The sequence below is a fragment of the Psittacula echo genome (genome assembly GCF_963264785.1).
Source record: "Psittacula echo genome assembly, chromosome: 4".
In the NCBI taxonomy this organism is placed as follows: Eukaryota; Metazoa; Chordata; class Aves; order Psittaciformes; family Psittacidae; genus Psittacula; species Psittacula echo.
Window position 1 is genome coordinate 33,850,886 of NC_137738.1, and position 21,692 is coordinate 33,872,577.

At 40.5% G+C, this 21,692-nt stretch overlaps 1 protein-coding gene across 1 annotated transcript in view; it reads left to right on the forward strand.

The window, feature by feature from the left end:
• The window catches only part of RPS6KA2 (ribosomal protein S6 kinase A2), a gene marked incomplete at both ends in the record, with an annotated part of 158,389 nt that overhangs the window by 63,653 nt on the left and 73,044 nt on the right, over window positions 1–21,692 (forward strand). Inside the window, 2 exons of the mRNA XM_080616651.1 lie at window positions 907–1,023; window positions 5,071–5,152. Of these exons, the coding sequence (XP_080472777.1) occupies window positions 907–1,023; window positions 5,071–5,152 (199 nt within the window). The remainder of the gene's footprint in view (window positions 1–906; window positions 1,024–5,070; window positions 5,153–21,692) is intronic.

Below are 21,692 nucleotides of genomic sequence, written 5' to 3' on the forward strand. Positions count from 1 at the left end.
AAGCATTCTCTTTTCTCACCACTGTGTCCTTGAAGAGCAAGTCCTTTCTTCCAGGTTTCTTTTCAGCTCAATGACTTTCTGGGTTGCTGCAAACTCTGTGTAGTCACTCTGGGTCTTACATGACCTAGTCACTCTCTTTTTGGAGGAACAAGCCAAAATAAGGTAAACCAAACCACTAAAACAATTGCCATATGTCACAGTTTGTAAGATGAAAGTCCTACTTCAACTGGCGCGTCTATTGACAGTAGAAATATTTTAACAAAAGAACCTGGAAAATCCAAAGCATTTAAAGCTAATTCCTGCAAGCAAGAAAGTATCTGTCTGTCTTCCTCCCACCACCATCCCATTTTCACATCTTTATAAATCCTTATTAATAAATTGTTAATTTGTTTTCTATTTAGAGGGTTACTGATAGTTACTTTCCATTCTTTGAGGTAAATAGGGAGAAATGCTTCTAGCCACGCCTTTTCTTTATTGTCTGCTCATACGAAGAATTGCTGCTTAAGACTAAGGGAGCTGTTTAAAATGGATTTAAGTGATGCTTTGGGGGAGAATGAGAAAGTCTGTTAAAACAAGTGTGCTGGAGCCTCTACAGTACAGATTTGAGTACGTGCCACTCTGCTAGCAAGGTCTGTGATGGGCATATTTTTGTGTTTCAGCTTGCATATTCTATACCTAGTTGTATCTTGAGGGTAAATAAACAGAAGCAGCAAGCCTGGATGTCATGATGTTACCTTCCCCAGCCAGTAGCAGCCACGTGGAAAATTTGGACAAGCATTTGTTTCTTTTTTCAAAATTTCGTGCATGATTGTAGCATCACAGAAGATGAGATTTTCATAAACTGCGTGTTTCCTTAGGATAACAGCTCTGATTTGGGGATTTTGTTTTTTGTTGTTTCCTTTGCAGGAAGAAGGTATCGTGAAGGAAATAGACATCAGTCATCATGTGAAGGAAGGTTTTGAAAAAGCAGATCCTTCTCAGTTTGAACTGCTGAAAGTATTAGGACAAGGTTCATATGGAAAGGTAATTTTTAATGCCATCTAATAACCTAGAGCAATATTGAAAATGTCATGTCCTTTCTCTGAGTTCATTTACACCAGTAACATTTTTCTAAATTGAATTACATTGCAAAGGCAGACAAGCAAGCCCAAACCTCTTCTATCTTATTTTTAATAACATTTTTGTGCTTTAGATAGATTTTTGTGTGTGTGTGTGTATAAAGCACTTTAGCAACTGGTGCTTATGTCTCTGGACATGGTCTGATGAGCACAAGTGAGCATTAGTGAGCATCACTCTCTAAAAAAATAAGACACCCCACCTCCCTCTTTCTGACCTGCACACCAGGGATGTGAATGCACCACTGCTGCCTAGTTGGAGAATGAAAATAGGAACATTCAGAGGCTTAAATAAGTTAGCTGTCTAATTCCCATTGAGGGAAATGGGATCTCAAGCACATTTCAAAGTCTCAGACTGCTCTTCAGTTCTCACTTAGCAGCCTGTATGCTTTGTTGAAAGGACCCTGGAGTCAAACCCCAGTGCTGAAGAGAGCAATCGTTTTGGTGAGAGAATGGGAGGGAAAAACCCTACCTGTATGACCACAAGCTGATTTCTGAGAAACAGCATTTCTGTCTTAAGTCTTTTCTTAATCCCAGAGACAATTCTTCTTCAGCAGAACATGTCAGTTGAAAATGAGAATAGGAAGAAAAGATGGAGAGAAAGAGGGAGGAGTCAGTTCAGTCTTAAACTCTTTCCATGGTTTAAATAAAACTTTGAAACCTGTGGAACAGTGAGCCTAATTTAAACCAGGCATTGAAGTCTTTATCATTTTAAGTCTATTATTTTGTGGAGTTTTAAGAAAATATTTCCCAGCTTTCGACTCAGTAGTGGATCATTCTGGCTAACTTGAAGAACTGTCTTATACCTGAAAGTTGATGTGGTAGTCAGCACAAAGCTGAGCAACCTGATGATGAATCAAGGGCATTAGTGTTATTCTTGAAAGAATCTATATTGAGAGTATTTATCAACTTTCTGGCTATTCTAGAATTATATTGATAAGCAGGTCTGCTAGAAGTTCCCTGAGATGAGTGATACCAAGAATGTTTGCGTTCATGACCAAGATTTGATCTAGAGAATTTCTCAAGAGCACAGTAATGATACTTGGTTTAAATACTGAAAATTATAAAAAATGAAACAACTTAAAATTAGGTTTACTGTATGACTCAGTACAAGAAGGAGAAAAACAGTGGGTTTTCAAGTTATTCGGCTGAGGCCTAAATAGTTTCTTGCAGGATTAGGGAAGATGTCTTTGGTGTCGGGGGGGCGCTTGAAACACTCTTGAAAGTCGCAACACTCTTGAAAGTCGCAACACTTGCTTAACTTTTTAGGTTGGGATTTGGGTTATACTCCCATTGCTCCAGCTAAGGGAGTTTTGTTAGTTATTAGGTATTGATAACCTGAGGTGTTTGCATGCCTTTCAAACTAGAAAACTGAAAGTCATGCTCAGCGACATGCCTGTGCTGTTCTGGCAAACTAGTATAGCATAGCTGATATAACCAGTCAAGTAGGTGCTCCAGGACCATTTGGTGGTTTCAAGAGCAATGAAACTTTACCTTTAAGAAGAATCAGAAGGATGATATCATTTTGCAATGCAATGCTTTTTCATTTGTTCTGTTTCCTTTTTGGTTGATGATTATTTTGATGTCCTCTGAAACAGCACACAGTGTTCTTGAGTCATCTGTTTTGGAGGGAATCCTCTGCTACAGGGAACAGCTGACTAGTGACTAGTAGCGTCAGTTGATAATTGTGCTTATTACAGCGATATGAGTATTACATGCTTTGCAAGATTGCATGGAAGATACTGCAGCCCAGTATTTATGCAGGTGCAGCATGCTGTGCTGTTCCATATGCAGTACAGCTTAAAATAATTATTTTAAATGTTTGGAGTTTTGCGTTGTTTTTTGTATAAAGATTCCATAACCATTTCTGCAGAGTAACAATACAGCTGTGAAAATCTAGTGTTTGGGCAAGCTTGCTTTTGTCTTTCTCCTTGCTTTCAGTATAATGCAACAAATGAATCTTTTACTTGGGCTGGATAGAAAAATATCCCAATATTTCTCTGTCTAGCCAAACTTCTAAATGAATTGACTTCCTGTTAATGCTGGAGCAGCTGATCTTAATTTATCATGAAAGTTAATGAAAAACAGTTCATAGAATCATAGAATAGTTAGGATTGGAAAGGACCTGAAGATCATCTAGTTTCAACCCCCCTGCCATGGGCAGGGACACTTAACACTAAACCATGTCACCCAAGGCTCTATCTAACTTGGCCTTGAACACCACCAGGGATGGAGCATTCACAACTTCCTTGGGTAACCCATTCCAGTGCCTCACCACCCTTACAGTAAAGAACTTCTTCCTTATATCTAATCTAAACTTCCTCTGTTTAAGTTTTAACCCGTTACCGCTTGTCCTATCACTACAGTCCCTAACGAATAGTCCCTCCCCAGCATCCCTATAGCAGTCATATGTGCTCCTGTTGTATCCAGATTTCATCATTTGTTTCTGCAGTTGTAAGCATCAGAAATATTTGTATGTTCATCAAACTAGGAAAGAGGAGATGAGAACAAGCAATGTGTGCCCAAACTCAGCTAGTTAGGGCCACTTGGCTGAGGAACTGTTCATATCTCATGTACAGGAAACACCTTGAGAAGGAAGGTCTCACCAAAAAAGTATCAGAACATATTGTTGAAGTGTTGTAGCTGTGATGCTGTCAGATTGAAAGCCCTGGTTAAAGTGTTCAGAGAGATTTACATTGGTTTGGGTTTTTTTTTCAGCTTCTCTACCTGCTTGTTAAAAGTTGTTCTCCCTTCCCACAAAGCTTTCCTCAAAGGGTATTCTAAAAAAATATCATAATCTGTTTGCAGGTATTTTTTTTTCAAGAGGAAGAGTTTTTCAACTTGAAAATAGTGTGCTAGAAAGAGACTTCCTCCTTTCTCTTTTTGGCTTTTCATATTCCAGGTGGAGACAGTTAACAAAGCTGCATGGTTCCTGAACAAGCAATGAATAAAATAATTGCCACAGATTTTTGTAATCCAAGTAGACATTCATGAGCTACATAATTTCATCCAGCCTTTGTTAATTTATATATTTATAAGTATATGCTATGTACATGGGCTTATATTTCTTTCTGTGTTTGGCTTTACTTCCGTTTCTGTCCAGTATCACAAGTGCTGAAATAAAAAAAGAGACACTGTTGTCTGGTATTTCTGACTTCAGCAGACAGAGTCAGTCCTGGGAATCAGCTAAAAAACTTGTTTATTTTATTTTCAATTCTTAAAACACTGAAAGTCTAATGAAGACCAAAATAAATTGCCCATTCCTTTGTTCACTACCCCTCCAGTGCTCAGATGCACTTAGGGGCAGATAAGAAGGAGCTGGATGAAGTAAAAGAAAGAGGATACAGTTTTAGCTACAATTTTATTTTATCTCAATTACAAATTTACATTTTCAGAAGATATATCAGAGGAAACCATAACAGGGAAAACTACCTTTGTTATAGCATATATGTTAGTCATAGTCCTGCTTTTTGTTAAGTATGGACAAACAGATTTTTTAGCTGTATGAATTTTTGCTTCAACTGCATCTTAGGCAAGTCACCATTCGTGACTTATGGCATAAATTACAATAAATTGTTTGAGGTTTTTTTTCCTTAATTTGAAGGTAACAATTTTAAGACACTGCACATTCTTAAGCACAAATGAGACATAACTTATTTTCATGTAAAGCTGATCAGAATACGAAGAGAAGTGTGTGCCCTGATTCTGCCTGTTTGCCCATCTTCGATTGAATGTGTAACGTCAATTAATAATGTTGAGCATATATTCTTTGTGAGGCGGTGAAGGCTTAAAACTGAAAATTTCCAGAGCCAGCTCAACCAATTACAGGTGAGATAGATATGAAATACTTTCAGCTAACAATTTTCATTAGATTTCATGAACTGTAGTATTTTTTCCTCTATCAAGTGCAGCAAGGCTTGTAACTGGAAGTTCAGTGTTCATCTGCTTTTTACAGGTATTTCTAGTGAGGAAGATCAAAGGATCTGATGCGGGTCAGCTATATGCAATGAAGGTACTTAAGAAAGCAACTCTGAAAGGTAAGGATCGGGACAGCCTCTGCAGTCTCTATTTCTGTCCTAGCTTGTCATTCATATTTCTTGCATTGCTTCTATCTTACAGTACATAACAGTGCACAAATACATCTCTACCACCCTCCAAAATCCTACCTCACTCTAGGGAATGTTCTAAAAAAACATACACAAAAAATGTTACCTCTGCACTGTGGGAGCAGGAAAATGGGGCTTCAGAGTTTAACAGCTGAATGCTTTCTTCACTTTCTTGGTGTTATCTATAGGACTTCTATTGGGCATATATTAATTTGTATCACAGTGGCAGTATCTTTCTGTTGCTGAAGTAAACTTAAGTAAGTATTTTTAAATAAGGATATTGCTGAAGTAAAACATGGCTCCTATCTTCTCGGTTCCCTGACCAACCACTTTACTCTGTTTTCCTTCTCAAAAGCCTTACACTTTTTGCAGATAAGGTAGACAGTGTTCGTTTTGCCCACAGCAGCTCTTTTTGTTCCTTCCTGGACAATGTGGGTTTGCATAATGCAGTATAGTACCTAAATTTCTATTCCAATATTAAGCGAAATCATTTTGAGATAGTTCTGATGACTTAAAAGTCCAGGTTGTTTTAGAATGTCTCAATTTGAGGGACCAAAAGAAGAATGAAGCTACCTCTAATTACAGGGTAGAGTTACAGTAGTTGGTGGCAGGCAGACACATCACCTTTTCTGAGTATAGTCAAAATAGGGAAGTGGCCAAATAGTTATTTTCAGGTTTCCTTCACCTAAGAAAGCCTTTTCAAAGAAACATTAGTTTGGAGCAATACTGGCGTGCTGATCTTTTTGTTTGGAATGTACAAGAGAAAATTTGTTCTGGCAGGACAGCATGGTGCAAATAACCACTTAAGTAGTACTGGATGTAATACATAAAAAGGAAAAGTACTTTATGCACAGTACCTATAATAGAGTGATTATCTGACTTCTCAACCAAGAGCAGAACCGCAAAGTACCCAGACTGAGCTGAACTCAACTCTCAGAGCCTTCCCTACCAGGAAAAGCCATCTGCTGCTGGGCACGGTGTCTGAGGAAGGACTGCATGACACCTCTGATGTCAACACGTGCCAGAGATTAATTTCTGTTCTTTTAACAACCCAGAACTTTTCACCCAAGGTAAAAATTGGGTATTCCCTCTTTTTCTATATAAATCTGAGGTGTGTTGATCTGAAAGAGCTTTGGAGAAGGGGGGGGTTCTTTTGCTACCCCAAATTTATTACTTAACACTCTATGTAAAGTGTGATTACCTAACATGTGTCATTACTTACTATATTTTAACTAAATCTGTAGTGTTAGATTATACTGGGGAAAAAAAATTCGAACAAATAGTATTTTAGGAAGTCTTCAAATTTAGATGTGATTTTAAACTACTCAGTGTTCCATCGTATGTATCTGTTCATCAAGAACGGGCATCTCTGTGTTTGCAGTTCCTTGCTTCATCATAGCACAGGACAACTGCTTTCCTCGTCCCTTGGCTGCTACAGCAGGCTGTTTGTTGTTTTCTCAAGCGTGGGTCACAGGATCTAAAAGTTGAAGCTGCTTTGTGATTTTGCTGGATTGCATTTCTCTCTCATTCAGGCTACTTACCCCTCTGACTAATAGCTCTGAATTTCCCAGTAGGAACTAATTTGTCCACGCTAGTTTCTACAAATAAGTTAAGCCTGACAGCTGTTTAACTCAAAGTACAAAAGTGAAGGCAAAACCCCATTGGCCCAGGGCAAGTGAGGTGAGCAACAGTGAGGATTGCTGTCAGTGAGCTTCCATGTAACTTTTGGCACAGAGAGAATATTTCTGACAGCTTAATTTCATTTTTTAAGTGAAAGTGCTAGATTATTGCTGCCTACCTACATTCAAAGAAGGCTGGAAGCCAGTATGAAGTATTTATTATGTCAAGTAATGGGAGCAAAGCCGTATGTTCTTGTTAGCACTGCTTTCAGTATTTACTGACAAAAGACATGATACTAGACAGATTTCTGTGTGACTGTGCTTCCTAACTTGTACTCTGCACGGTATAGCATGGAACAGGAAGGTCAGAGCTCTCAGCACCAGTACTATTGGCACGGCCACACAGTCCCTAAATATCATAGCTTTTTCTTTCCTTTTTTTTTTTTTTTTTTTTTTTTTCAGTTAAAAAAATTTGGAAAATACATAAAATGAAGAAATGAGAAAAGAAGAGGGGGTAACAAAATTGTTTTTTCTTTTCTGAATTAGTCTGAGTAATTAAAACCTTCGTAAGTAAGAATGTGAGGAAGTTAAATGCCTTCAGGAGTGATGGATTAAAACTAGCTTTTATGTAGAACAGCCATAGTGGGTTCTGCCAATAGGATTTCCTATCCCATGAGCCTGACTGTAGTCATGACTGGCTGGTAATGTTTAGGAAGAAGCAGAATTACAAAACAGGGCTTCCTCCAGTGGGTCTGTGCCTCCTGCTTCTTTCCAAGATATTTGTTCCTTATGAGCATGACCCAAATTTCACCAACAGCAAAGGGTACAGCAATCAGCAGCAGCACTCTTCAAGCATTTACAGCTCAAAAAAGTTGTTTGATACAAAAGAGGCTTTGTAGATCAATTGCATATGTAGATTTAAACTTGAAAAAGATCTGCTAAACAGCAGTATCTCTCCTGCTGTGAAGGGAGAATTAGACTCCAAAATATTCCAGTTTAGACTGTACAGGTTTGCAGAGGCACATGCTGTACATATAAACGTTTGTGAAAATGAAAGTAATCTTTACCACTCGAAGGTTCATATTAAATATAGAGTATATCTGAATAAGCACCTATAAACAGCACAGATCCCTGAAAGTGAGAAAGCCACTGCTCACTTAAGTTATAAATGAGAGCATCATGCAGATGTTTCTTTCCTTCATGCCTCATTTCCTTTTGCTGGAGCATGTGGGTATCTGGTTTTAAAGGAGAGAACTGAAGAAACTAGATAAGTGTTTCATTCTAATTAAATTCAACTAATTTTAGGAAAACCTTGTCCAAAATGCTTGAGAATTTTATGTCTGTTAGGTGACAGATGGCAAATGCATCAGATTCAAGGCTGCGTGTATGTATAATTCATCTGACTTTGAAAGACTATTAAATTACAATACCCTAATAGGTACCTTTGCAAATATAAACCTTTTTGTGGGGTTCCAGGTGCTCAAAGACATTTAGGCACTTAAATACTTTCCAAGAGGGAGACTTTTGTTTTTTAAGATGTCATTATATAGTAGTATTAAATATACCATCTTAAAATGTTGCTTTCATGTCTTCATTATACTACTTTTATTTCCCCTAGAAAATGAGATTTTTAGATTAAAAAAAAAATTGAATTAGAATGATTAAAAACTTACATATATATGAGTGAGTCATGACTGCCCAGCCTGAAGGCACCATGAAACTGAGGAAACAGAAGGAAAACAAGGACTGTTTATTCTGTGTATATGTGTGCCTTGTATTCACCAGCAAAGCTGGGACAGAGGCAGGCTGATTATTTCAGTTCACTTGGTATTTCTTTAAAGGTGTCTCAGGCTCCATCAGCTTTACTAGATGTGCTTCAGGATTCTGTGAACAAGAGATGTTTAGATCACTTACAGTGTAAGCCTCATTAAATACCTGTGAAGTACCTATAAATCCCCAACAGGTTGCTGTGCTGAAATGTAAGAGCTGCCTCTGGAGCTTAAAAATCAAAGACCCATCCCTCTAGGAGAAATGCAATCATAGAGTAGCATGAAATCATAATTCTCTGACATAATACTTATGAACTTTGTAAATATTACAGTGGTGATCTAGTGAAGGTTTATGTGATCACAAGGAAGTAGTTTGCATCTGCCCATCCTGTTGGTAATGGGCTGTATAATTCTCAGGAATGGAACCTATTTGACCCTGAGAACTGAGAGTCTACCTGTTTCAGATTCTGTTGTTTACAAATAGTAATCTGTTCTATCAAAAGCTCTTAGTGCTTTGAATTTTACGATCTCCTCAGTCTAAGCTAGTAGGCTTCTGGGTTTACAATTGTGCTGAGTGCATGTGATGATTATAGATGGTTATAGTAAGTGGTGAGAGCAGCTTTAGTGACTCACAGAGAGCTTATGGTGTTCTCAGGGATGTTATATCAATGATACTAATTATACGCTAAATTGACAACTAACTTAGATGTCACCAGCTGGATCATGGTTTTCATCTAAAGCATTGATAAAGCTGCTTCCCTGTTTGGACACTAACTGAAGTGGCTGCAGTTTCCCTGCGATGACCGTGGTGTTTAGATCTAAGACGCTGGAACTCCAGTGGTTTCCCTCTGCTTTGAATAGAACAAAAACTCCTCTGTATACCTCATGAGTGGCTCTAAAATGTAATCATCAGCCTAGCCATGTGCTCAACCCCACAGCAATGCTCTTGGGTCACTATCTGGACCTTGCCTGTTTGCATGGAAGTTCTGTGGGACAGGAGTCAAGGAGAACATCTCCAGCTTTGTGCTGAACTACAGAACGTGCCAACCTTGCCCATCAAAAATTAGGAGCAAGCTGGAATTAGTATCTGTTACCTGAGGAGGGAGAACTTTCTTTCATCCTGTGGGAGTTTTGAAAGTGAAACCAAGAAAATCTTCAACTCAGTGCTTAGAGGTCACTACTGGGCTGTAGTGCTCATTGAGACTGTAGCTTCTCGGTTAAATACCTCATACTCTGTAGTGATTCTGTACAGTGTTTGAATTCAGGTTTGGATGAGAAGGTAAAATTTTTGTCTATAAATATAAACTGAGCATGTACCACTTAAAGATTGTATTATCTGTTTCTGTTCAAGCCACGTGGGACTTCTCATTGTATGAAGTCCTAATTAATTTATAGCCTTTAACAAAGCCGAGTGCATGATAAAGATCCTGTTATCAGGCAAAAATTCCCACAATTCAGAGATTTAAGAAATGAAATCTGGATATTAAAAATGCACTCTGGTTTGTAGCAGGAGAGCATTTTGGCTAGATTGTTTTTACAGAAAAACCTGTTGTTCCTCATGGAGCTTTTCCTAAGTGCCAAAGAAAATTCATCTTTCTCTTGAAAATTTTGGCTGTTGAGCTCTGTTTAGAGTCACCTTGTTAAAATTGTTGTTCAGGTTGCTAGATAGCAATTTCTACTTACTGTCCTAAGGAGGACAGAATTATTAAGCCTTCACCTTATATACTGGTAAATATTATAAACAACATCTTTATCTTTCTCACTGTCATTCAACCAGACTGATTTCCATAGGAGCACACACTTCTGCACTTGTCATTCATTCTGTAGGTAAATGCAGCAGTATTGCCCATTCTTTTCCTACCCATGCATTTGTTCCAGTACAACTCTGCTGTTACTGCAATATCAAAAAATAACTCACTGCATAGTTGTATGTTCATTTGGAACGGAGCTTCAGCAGCATAGTACGTTGCTGCCTGAAATAGCTTTGTTTTATTCTTCCCAAAGAAGCATAGGACAGGACTCACAAGCAAACCCCAGCTTTCTCCACAAGAAGTTTAGAGGTATAGCAGAAACTGTGATGTAAGTCCTAGCATCAAACAGCATTGGTGCTTTGGCTTGGACCAGGCTTTTGAAGCAATTCTTCCAGTCATCTCTCTTTGCTGTGCCGTGGTTTGCTGGGCATGGCAGTTTCAGTGCACGCAAGCTGGGTTCCCCTCTGATGAAACTAGATCAGGAGTGTACTAAGTGCCTTCCAGTTCCTTGTGGGCATTCAGGTCCTGGGACCAAAGTGTGACATCAAGTGTGGGGCAACCTCATAATTAGCATCTAGTCCTTGAGCAGTTCCGTGGACCCCATTAGCAACAGCTGAAAGTGTTGTATTATTCAGGTATTCATATGATGATTCCATATACAGCACAAGGGAGATTCAAATATGAAATTGGAGGAATACAGCACTGAAAAGTCTGCTGATTTCTTTAGCAGAAAGGATATGTTCTTTACCTGTGATCAAATTACGCAAGTTTGTTCTAAACATTTGTTGAGTCATACTCTTCTGTTGATGAAATACAGAAAGAATGACTTCTTTAAAATTTCTGGAAAGAAAGCAGCTCTTGCAGGTGCATTTGAATGTGTCCCTTGGCTATCCCAGCCAGTCAAGGAATAGCGGCTGGTTTTTTTATCAGAAATAAGTAGTCCATCATACCCGTTTCTTTTTTGATAGTAAAAAGCAATTTTCTAAATTGCCTTGTAATTTTCAGTCAATTTGCCATCTACTTCTTTAAAGTTTCGATTGATCCTGCTGTACTTGACACAGTGAATAAGTAGTGAGGACACTTTGAAACTGCAGTTCCTGCGGTTTACTCCATCAATAAAAGGCTTTCAGACCCAAACTCATTCTTCAAAGTCGTAAGATCATAGAATGGTTTAAGTTAGAAGGGACCTTAAAGATCATCTAATTCTTTAGTGCCATCACTTCCATGGGCAGGAGCACCTTCTACTAGACCAGGTTGCCCAAAGCCCCGTCCAGCCTGGCCTTGAACACTTCCAGGGATGGGACATCCACCTGTTCCAGTGTTTCACTGCCTTCACAGTGAAGAATTCCTTCCTAATATTTAATCTAAGTCTACCTTCTTTCAGTTTAAAGCCATTCCTTCTTGTCCTACATCCCTGTAGGAGACTTGACCACTACTGTTTGCTTTCCCTTGAAGTATTCTTTATGTTGTATTCATTGCACTGTATATCCAGTTACAGTTATGTGCAGTTATTCCCAAATTGGTTGTGATGTTACAGGAAAGACCACATTTGATATTTTTTATTGTCAAGTAGCAAATTACTGTTAGTTGCTTTTGGTGTAGTTTCAGGAAATGGAGAGACTACATGGACAGTTGTCCTGAAGCCACAAGTGAAATGCTTATCCTGTTTGACAAATATGGTGCAATTCCATTTTATCTGTACAAAACCAAATTTATGAGGAAAGGACTGGGAGGTGCAGTGGCCTTTGCCAGCCCGCACACCCCTCCCCAGCAACAGCATGGGAAGCACAGAGAGAAGAGAGAAAAGCACAACTTAGTTTAACTCCAGCAGATCTAGGAAGAATGACGCGAAGCTCCAGCTGAATGAACGAGTCCAGAGGGTGACAGGCACTGCTGGCTGTGTGCAGTGCTCTGCCTGGGCCAAGTACCTGGGAGTGAGGACTGACTGGTTCCTTGGACAACCACAGAGTCTCAGTGGTTCTGCTTTGGAAGCCTAACTTGTGTCCCTGACTGGGTCTGGTCCAGGTAAACCCACTAGTGTGGGACTTGGGGTGTCCCCTGTGCCTTGCACTGCTACTTAAGCATTGTCTGGAAAGCACCTGAAGAAGTCCATCCCCTCTGGCCTAGGGGTGCACAGCTGTGCTTTTGTGTCATTCCTGACAGAGGTTTGCCTAACTTGTTCTTAGACTGTCTCTATCCCTGTTCTTACAAAATGTTTCCCAATATCTGTCCCATATTTGTCTTGCCAGAGCTGAAGCCATTAGTTCACATCCTCTCCACTGAGAACTGTTTCCTCACTGAAGTTTTCTTCCACTTCTTAAAGATTGTTATCATGTTTAGCTTCCATCTTCTGTAGGCTGCGAATCTTTTATCTTCCTTTCCTTCCTCAGGATTCATTTTCTCTACATGTCTGGGTTAGAAGATTTAGTTATCGACTAGATAAGTCAGAGGTGACTGTTATGCAAAATGTGGTCTGCTCTGACTGCATGTTCTGGATCTCAGGTCCTCTGTGAATGCTTTGTCATGACAGAAGCAGTAGCAGTACCTCTGCTCTACAGAGCAGATTACTGAAAATTCAGGAGGTTTAATTGAACAGATAAAAATGTCCTACTGCAAAGATGGAAGAGTGCTCATATTGTTGAGATGCTGAATGCTTGTTCCCTTGGGGAGTCCTGTTCAGAGAATGTTCCTAGGGAAAGCTTGCCCTCGGGTAGAAGGGTTTGTAATACTGCTGGTTTTTTCATTGATGCTCGAGACAGCAGCATTTCTAGAGGGTTGTTTCAGTTCTTCGTGGTTGCCTGCAGCTGTCTACCTCCATTCCCCTCTCTCATGTGTTTAGCTTCAGAATTAAGCAGAACATCAGGATGTGTCCAGGCCAGTTAGCCTTTACCAGTGATAATGTAACAGTGGTCACTGTTTTATCTTGTCTATCGCCCTTTTCCTTTCTTGCTGGCATCCTGTAAGCCAAATGGAAATCTTCATGTGAAGGCCTGCTTTTCTGATTTTCTTTTGGCTTGGTTTTGGGGCTTGAGAGTTTTTGTATCTTGTTTATCTTGTGTCCTCTTTAATGAGCTTTGTAAGCTTTCTGTTTGCTTGTAATGCTTCTAATTTGAAGAAGCCCACTGCTGAAAAAGAGAAGCTATTGCTGGCAACCCCCGAGTCAGCTGCACAGCACATGAATGAACCACAAGCCTTTTAATTCTGCCCAACATCCAAGAGTTTGCTGTTGATACCATGAGGCTGCATGAATCACAGGAAGAGAAAAATTGCTCTCTTGGCAAATACAGGCTCAAATGCTTTTAGTCTTCATCTCCTTTGACTTTATATCTTGTAGTCTGTTCTTTTGTGGCAGTCTATGTTTAGCATAGGAGCTAGTACCTCAGTTTAGGAGTTACAAGGCTTTGGCTCTGCTCGTATCTCTGCCACCAGCCTGCTGCATGAACATAAACCAGCTGCTATTACTGCTGCTCCCATTCTCAATCTCCATATCTATAACATTAACCTAATTATGCCAGCCTCCTCTTCACAGTGCTCGATGTCTTTATGAAATGTAATAGGTATTAATGGAGATGTTATTAACGCTCCTCCCCACTTAAGTGCAATCTGCCACACTATGGAATCCAAACCAAGAAGTTGATAGAAAATATCTGTTCTGTATAATGTATTGACTGTTTGAAATAATCAGAGCTATGAATCAACTGTACTTTTGCATAAATTTGTAGCTATAGTGAAAAGCTAAGGTGGAAATAAAATAGCTAAATATCCCTGGGATTTTTAACCTCCCTGATGGACTCTGCATGTCTTTGGCTGTGGTACAAATCCATTATCTATATGAAAAGCGTTTGTTTGTTCTGTTCCCTGAATAAGTTGCACTAGTTGGAGCATCCAACATAATTGCTGTGGAATTGATTTCAGCTGCCTGCAACTGCAGTGCATTTGTAGTTGGTTGGAACCCAAATTCATCAGCATCCTCTGGGATTTGCACCCCACTGCTTTTACTGGTTCCTATAACACAACAAAACGATGTTATTTCCTTTCAAACACAAGGACAGATTAACAGAGGGGTCAACACTGCCACTTGATGCCATTTTAAGTCAGAATGATGGCAGAGGTTAGGGGGTCAGTTGCACTGGATTGCTTTGCCTCACAGCCTTACACTTGGACTGCTTGTAAACCTTGAAACCGCTGGCCAGGTGCTCTGTTCACAACCACTGCTGGAGGTGAGCTAGCACTCAGCTGGCTCTCCATAAAAGTTGTGGGACACTGCCATCTGGGATTTGTTTCAATGGAAACAAAATCATTCTCTGTGTTTTATACTTTTCATGTGGGTTACACCTGTCAGTTGCAGCTTTCTCATGGCTGTGGCATTTGCTCCAAGTTGGAGGTTTTGATGATGTTCAAAGACAGGCCAGCAGTCAGCATTAACAACAGCCTCTCCTTTCTATTTTGTCTACAGCATTTTCTATCTGCATGCACACTCGAGAGGTTTCCATGGCGCAGTAATTTAACTGACATTTTCTCAGCAGTAGATTATTTTTGTAAATTTGGGCAAAGCCGGAATTGCTCAGATAATTGTTCTGTGTCCCTGGTCATCTTTCAGTCTTTGTTTGTGCTAGGACATACTTGCCATTTAGTGAGCAATTGTCATCATCAAAGCTGTTAGTTCAGAGCTGCCTTTCATGCTCAGAGGAGTTTCAGGTTTATGCGGTTGTATTCCTATATAGGTTTTTTCAATGCTGATCAATTGAATTTTGTTTCATTATGGATACAATAAGCTATACAATGTAAATTATTCATGGTGTATATCTTGGTAGGATTTAAAGAAATGCAGGAACTAACTTGGCCTTTGCATGTTACCATAAGAAAAAATAATTTTCAAATGTATTTTTAAAAGGATTATTTTGTACTTTTGTTTTACATGGTGCTCCCCACATTTGGGTCACCTTTACCACCTATCTCTGCCTCTTAGAAAACTTTCCCCATAAAGGGAAAAGGATGGGACTCTAGCTTGTTCCCTCTCTTTCTGGCTTTGTTCAGGAAAATAACCAGTGGCTTTGCTCAGCAGTTCCCAGGAGCAGACTTTTACACAGAAGATGGCTTCTTAAGCTGCATGTTTTGACCTTGGCCCCAAGGAAGCTAAAAGGCTCTTCCTAGACCCACAAATAAAAGCCCAGCCTTTATGTAGCTGTCTTTCAACCTACTGAAATCTGGACATCCCCGTTTTCCAGAAGCCCCTCAGCTGTCGCCAGGTGAGCTGGTGCAGCCCAAGGCAGGGGAAAGCTGGCATCCCTTGAGCCAAGCATCAGAGGTAGCAGTGGGCTTGGAGGTATGCTATGGTGTGTGGAGCCAAGGAAAAAGCAATAGAAAGGGCAAATTTGCAAGTGGAGAAGTGGAGGGCCAGGAAGAGAGACAGATGGTCATGGGCAGCATTTGCTCCAGGTGTCATTTTGCAGGGAAGACTGAGCTTTGTGGTAGGAGCAAGACAGGGCCAGAGCTAGTCTTCTCTCAAGCTCCAGGAAGCAGGCAGTAGCTGTCTGCCAGTTTCTCCAAAAGCACCTTTCTGCTTGGGACACACACAGGGCTGTGAGGGAAGAAGGCTGCTCTGCTCCAGTGCTGTCAGAGTGGGTGCTCAGTGGCCTCCCTTGGTCACTCCTTTGCTCCCTCCCCTTCCTTGGATGGGAAGTGGCAGGAGTGAGGCTATTCAACCCTGCCACCAAGGTGGGGATGGAAGTGAATTGGAGGGTGGCTATAGGTGGGACAGGTAGAGCAAAAAGTAGGTGCTCATGAGGCGAAAGACTTGACCTTGCTACATGAGATTTGCCAGTGTCAGAGGGCTCCTTATATGAATCTTCATAGAAATAAGCAGAAACCCTGCCATGCTGTTATGACACACTTGGGTTTTAGTTTGCTGTAGTTTATCAAATGCAAAGGTTTGAGAGCACTTCTTCACAAGCAGAACAAAGCAAGCAACTACCAAAGCAAAGCTTTTAAGAAGAAGCCTGAAAATTTGCATTTGGGGAGTATGGTTTGTGAGCAGTCACTGAGAGGACCTTCACAGGGCTGGTAGCCGCTGTGCTGGGTGGCCCAATGGAAGCTGCATTACCCCTCTGCTTACCCCGGCTATCACCTATAGAGTAACAGCTGTAGTGATCCTAGGCTCTGGGTAAAGCTATTTGAGATCTCAGGATTAAAAGCACTGGGTGTAAGCTAAGTGTCTCATGGTTGTTCTTCACAGGGCTCTCAAATCCATTCCCAATGCAAATTTTTAGTTTGTGTTGTTTTGTTGTTTTATTTGTTCATTTGTTTTTTCTACGCTGCTGAAATACTCTAACATAATGTTGCAGTCATTAATCCTGGTACAAATGTTCTCTTTCAGCCAGTCTCCCGAACGCTAGTGCATGGTAGTGTAGTCTAGATTTTTTTCTTTTAAATCATTCTTTATTGAGGTGGAGTCACCGCAGCAGAGCAGCACACAGTGAAAGATGCAGTCTCATTCTCCTGCAGCAGGGCAGGCTGATTTCTTATTAAGTCATTATTTAAGTTTTTCTGTTCAGTTTTTTTTAAAATGTGTTGTGATGAGGCTTCAATCCCAACCCTTTGCTCCACAGGGTCCAGTCAGTTACAGTTTGCCAGACACAGCCTATATTTCCTCTTTTTCTGTTTCACTTACCTCCTGCTATTTATATTCCTTTCTTTCCTTTTATTTTGATAAAAAGTCTTCTCTGTGCTTCATGTTTATATCCTTTAAATATTTATCTGCTCTCCTCCTGTCTCCCTTTAGTTATTGCTTAGTACAGTTTATGTTTAGCACTTGGCAGCTACCCAGTGACACAGGAAAAAAAATTTTCTCTGCAGTTAGGTGTTCTTTTAGAGTTCAAGCAGCTATGTATATTTTCAGAACTGTATACGGGGACTGAGATGTAGATGGTGTCATCTTATTAATGTCAACAGCAGTTTTACTACTGAGTGTTTTAGGGCCGTGATTTTACTCAGAGACTCTCTAGACTTAGTCATATCTTCCACAAGGCTCCCTATACGGTAGTGGAAACCAGGCTGAAAAATAATTTGTGATTGTCTGGACACTGTGTTTCTCTCCTCATAGGAGAAAGCACTAGATCAGGCTTCTTTTTCTTGTTGTTTGTGTGGCTAGGGCTTGGTGTTTGCAGAGCTTTAGTCAGTGTGTCAGTGAGAACACAAGACCAGGCTTTTCCTTACTCTCTAATTTAGGCAATGACCTTGCCTTGACTTCACACCCTACTTGCTGATGGGCCTGTAGGCTTCTTCAGTGACAGACAGCCGTCTCGCAGATGCTCATTTATTTTTATGAGGCAAACATATCAATGGAGCTATATTAAGTATGCCTGTGTAGCATGTCAGGGCGTGGGCAATGCGAAGGTTGGTTTTCCTGAATGTTGATATTAAACACCACAGTTTTCTTGAAATATTTGAGTTCTGAATTCCTATCTTTGTGTGCAAGTAGGTCAGAGGTCTGGGTTACAGGCAACCCGATAAATCTGGTCCTGCATGGTTTACAAATAGAAGCTGTCTCAGGGCTTCATGTTTCCTGTATCAACTGAGTGTTCTTGGTTTTGGATGATAGGCCATTATCCGAGCTTCCTTGGTGTTGCCTTAAATGAGCTAGCTACTCATTTCACAAACCAAAATATTTGGAATTCAGTAACTAAAATGCTCATCCAAAACATTTTGTTAGAGCAAATCAGGTTGGATTGGCTCTGTGTTTACCACATCCAAGCAGCCTAATGGAAGAAGTGTTTAGAGTGAGAAGTCAGCCTACTGCAGTCATGGCCAGGGCTGCTGCGTAGCTCAGGGTGAATGTTAACATTTGCCTCGTGCTCTGTTATTAGTCCATCCAGTCCCTCCCTTCTGAGAAACACACTGTCATGGTTTAAGCCAGTCGGCAAGTCAGCCACGCAGTTTCTACTCCCCTCCCCCCGCCCAAGAGGGATGGGGAGGAGAATCGAAAGAATGTAACTCCCACGGGTTGAGATAAAAACAGTCCAGTAACTAAGGTATAACACAAATCACTACTGCTACCACCAATAATAATAATGATAAGAGAAATAACAAGGGAAGAGAATATGATACCGCCCGCCGAAAATGAGCCCGACAGAGAAGAGGACGTGCCCTTCCGGGTAGCTCCCAGTTACATCCCTGGGCATGACGTGCTGTGGTATGGAATACCTCTTTGGCTAGTTTGGGTCAGGTGTCCTGTCCCTGCTTCCTCCCGGCTTCTCCTCCTCCCTGGCAGAGCATGAGACTCACAAAGTCCTTGGTCAGGGTAAACATTCTGACCAGCAGCTGAAAACATCGGCTTTATCAGTATTTTTCCCAGGCCGAAAGTCAAAACCACAGCGCTGCACCAGCTACTAAGAAGGAGAAAAACTGACTGCTGCTGCTGCTGAACCCAGGACACGCACCTTTCACTGTCCAGCCATTGGCTTGTGTTACGCGTATCAGAACAAAGCTGGTAAACTCTCTAAGCTGGTAGACTCTCCAATTAGGCCAGTCACAAAAACATTACTTCATACTTTTGTATGTTTAGCCTACACTTGGAAGACATGTTGGTTCTATTTCAAAAACTTGTGGTGGGCTTGTTGAATGTATTTTTCCTGAAGCACCCATAAATCCTCTTTCTTTTGTTATTCCATTTTCTGAATGTGCTGCTTTATGATTGATAAAGAAGAGATTCCGTGTACTGTTACTGATAGAGCAGATCCACAGAACAGGACCGTTGAGTGAAATTTCACTGAAAAAGCATTGGTAGTAAGCATTTCAGCAGAATGGTCTGGTTTGGTTGTATATCTTTTTAAAAATTATTATATTGGTGTATGTTATAGTAAATGTCTAAGAAATAATAGATCAAAAATAAATTTAAACCCTTTAAACAGTATTTTGATGCATCCAAAACAACTTTTTGCATTTTGTTTTGGCAAAACTTGCTGAATTTAGGCCTTTTATTCGAATTCAGAACAAAAGCCACAGCAAAAACATCTTTGAAAATATCCACAATTACAAGTTTCAAGCAGCTCTACAGATAACATTTACCATTAGTTCAGTCTATGAGCAAAACTGCCCTAAGTGGCAAATGACAGCATCCCAGTACATACATTCTCCACAGAGGGATAATAAAACATCTCCACTCCTTCCAGGAATTCTCACTTAATATAATATAGAAGATTGTCAGTCTTGTCCATGGACATCCCAACTGGACCAAGCAGGCAGTTCAATACTGTTCCATTAAACAGTAGGGCCTTGCGTGGGTTTTAAATCACACTCACGCAGGAGCGCTTGCCCTGAGTTAGTGTCCTAGGGAGCTATCTGGAAGCTCCAGCACCACCTTCATCCCCTCCAACCTCTGCCAGGCTTTGCAAGTGAGCTAGTTGTTACTCAAAGAGCCTGAAGGAAAAGAAACTTCACTTTCAGGACAAGTAACTTTTTAGGTAGATCCTGAGACACTAAATGAAGGGAATTATGTTCTGTACAAGGATGGCATAAGAGGGGATATCTTTGCGTTTCCACTGCAGAGCCAGTGATCACCCAGTACTTTTAAATCATAAAAGCTGTATTTTTGCCTTTGATATACTGCAGAACATATTTGTGGTAAATACCAAAGCACAGACAGTTCTCATGCATCCAGAGAAATCTGCAAATGTTAGTCCTGCCCATAAACCCCACAAAACAGGTGTGTTCTAAGAGCAAAGAGCAGCAACAGTTGATTAGACCACTCAGGGCTTCAAGCTTAAAAGGCTTGAAGACTTGTTACCCTGAGAGACTGAGCAGTTCCTGGATGCCTGGATCGTCTCCAGCTCAAGCAGGACAAGAGAAAAACAATTTCCTCATTGCTTCTGGTGACTTAGCAACATCACGATAGCACATACAAGGCAAATGCTCATTAATAGTGGAATGCCCCATCGGTAGGAAATATTAGGGACAGTGCTGCCTTTCCTATGCAGCTGCTTGCAAGCTAGCCAGCACTGCAGCAGGGCCGTAGCTGCAAGAGAATTAGAGTATGACAAGAGATATGAGAGAAGTTTGATACAGAAATTCATCCCTCTTTGGACTGTATTTAAGAGTAGGACTGCGTACTGTATGTATTTGTGTACCTTTCCCCTGTTGGATTCCTGTAGGTTGGAAATTTAGGTATCTCTTTTGTGAGGGGTTTGGGAGAAAGGCCAGATGTCTCATAACAGGTTTAAGCAACTTTATTGCAAAACTATATGAAACAGATACTAGTTTCTCCTTTCAGGTTATCATAATTTCCAGGGCTACTGATGAATGGTGTTTACTGAAACCCCTGAATTCTAAGGCTAGCCCTCTTATTCATTTATCATGTTGAAATTATGCATATTCGTAGACCATGGGTAATTATTGCCTGTCACTAAGAGTTAATATTGAAATTGTTTCCTGCAATAGCAATAATAATAATTATATATCTGTTCAACTGAAGTAAATATAATAAAAAATAGGAGTATATTACAGCAGAATTCAAGAAGCAAATATATTACTCCATGGGTCGTTTGGCAGGATATCATACCCACTAACATAAATAAAGTTAAATAAAACATATGCTTTACATCAGAGAAAAAGATGACCCAGGTGCAGCTATGCAGAGGTGTTTAAGGCTTTCGGTTTTGCACAAGTCATGGACAGATGTATTTCCAGCTGTAGGTTTTGGCTTTTAGGGGGAAGTTCCATACTAGCAAATGGCAGCTTTCGCTGCTCTTCGTCAGGCCATGTGTTCAGTTTGCTTGTGATGATGTCAGTTAAAAGTCATTTGTACAACTGCATGGGATATGATTCTGACTTTGTTAGTGGTGTACATCACCATAGGATTTAGCTTAATGGCTATCATTGCACATCTGCAGCTGACAGACCTTGGGAAGGGAATGGTTTCACCTGGAAGCTGTGCACAGGCACATCTGTGTATATTCAGTTGATCCAGTTCTGTTTGAAAATACACAGAAATTGAAATTTCACCTCTGCATAAGGACATGAGGTTTATATGATCATCTTGGCTGGCTTGTCGGTCAGTACTTCTCTAATGACAGGGTTTGAACCCACTGGCTAGCTCCAGCCAAAAATCTAAAACACACTTAAGCTCCTGCAGCGTCTGTGGGATTTTTTGGCTGGGGAGAGAGATCCAAGTTGGTGTTCTAGTGGGGAAATGGTGGGATGTTGCAGTTGCCAGAGGCTCCACTGGGCAGGAGGGAGTCCACCAAGCAGCACCCGCAGACTTCCTTGCTGGGCAAGTGTGTCAGGAAGACACTGGGAGAGCTCGGGCCACTGCCTGAGGATTTATTTTCAGCACAGT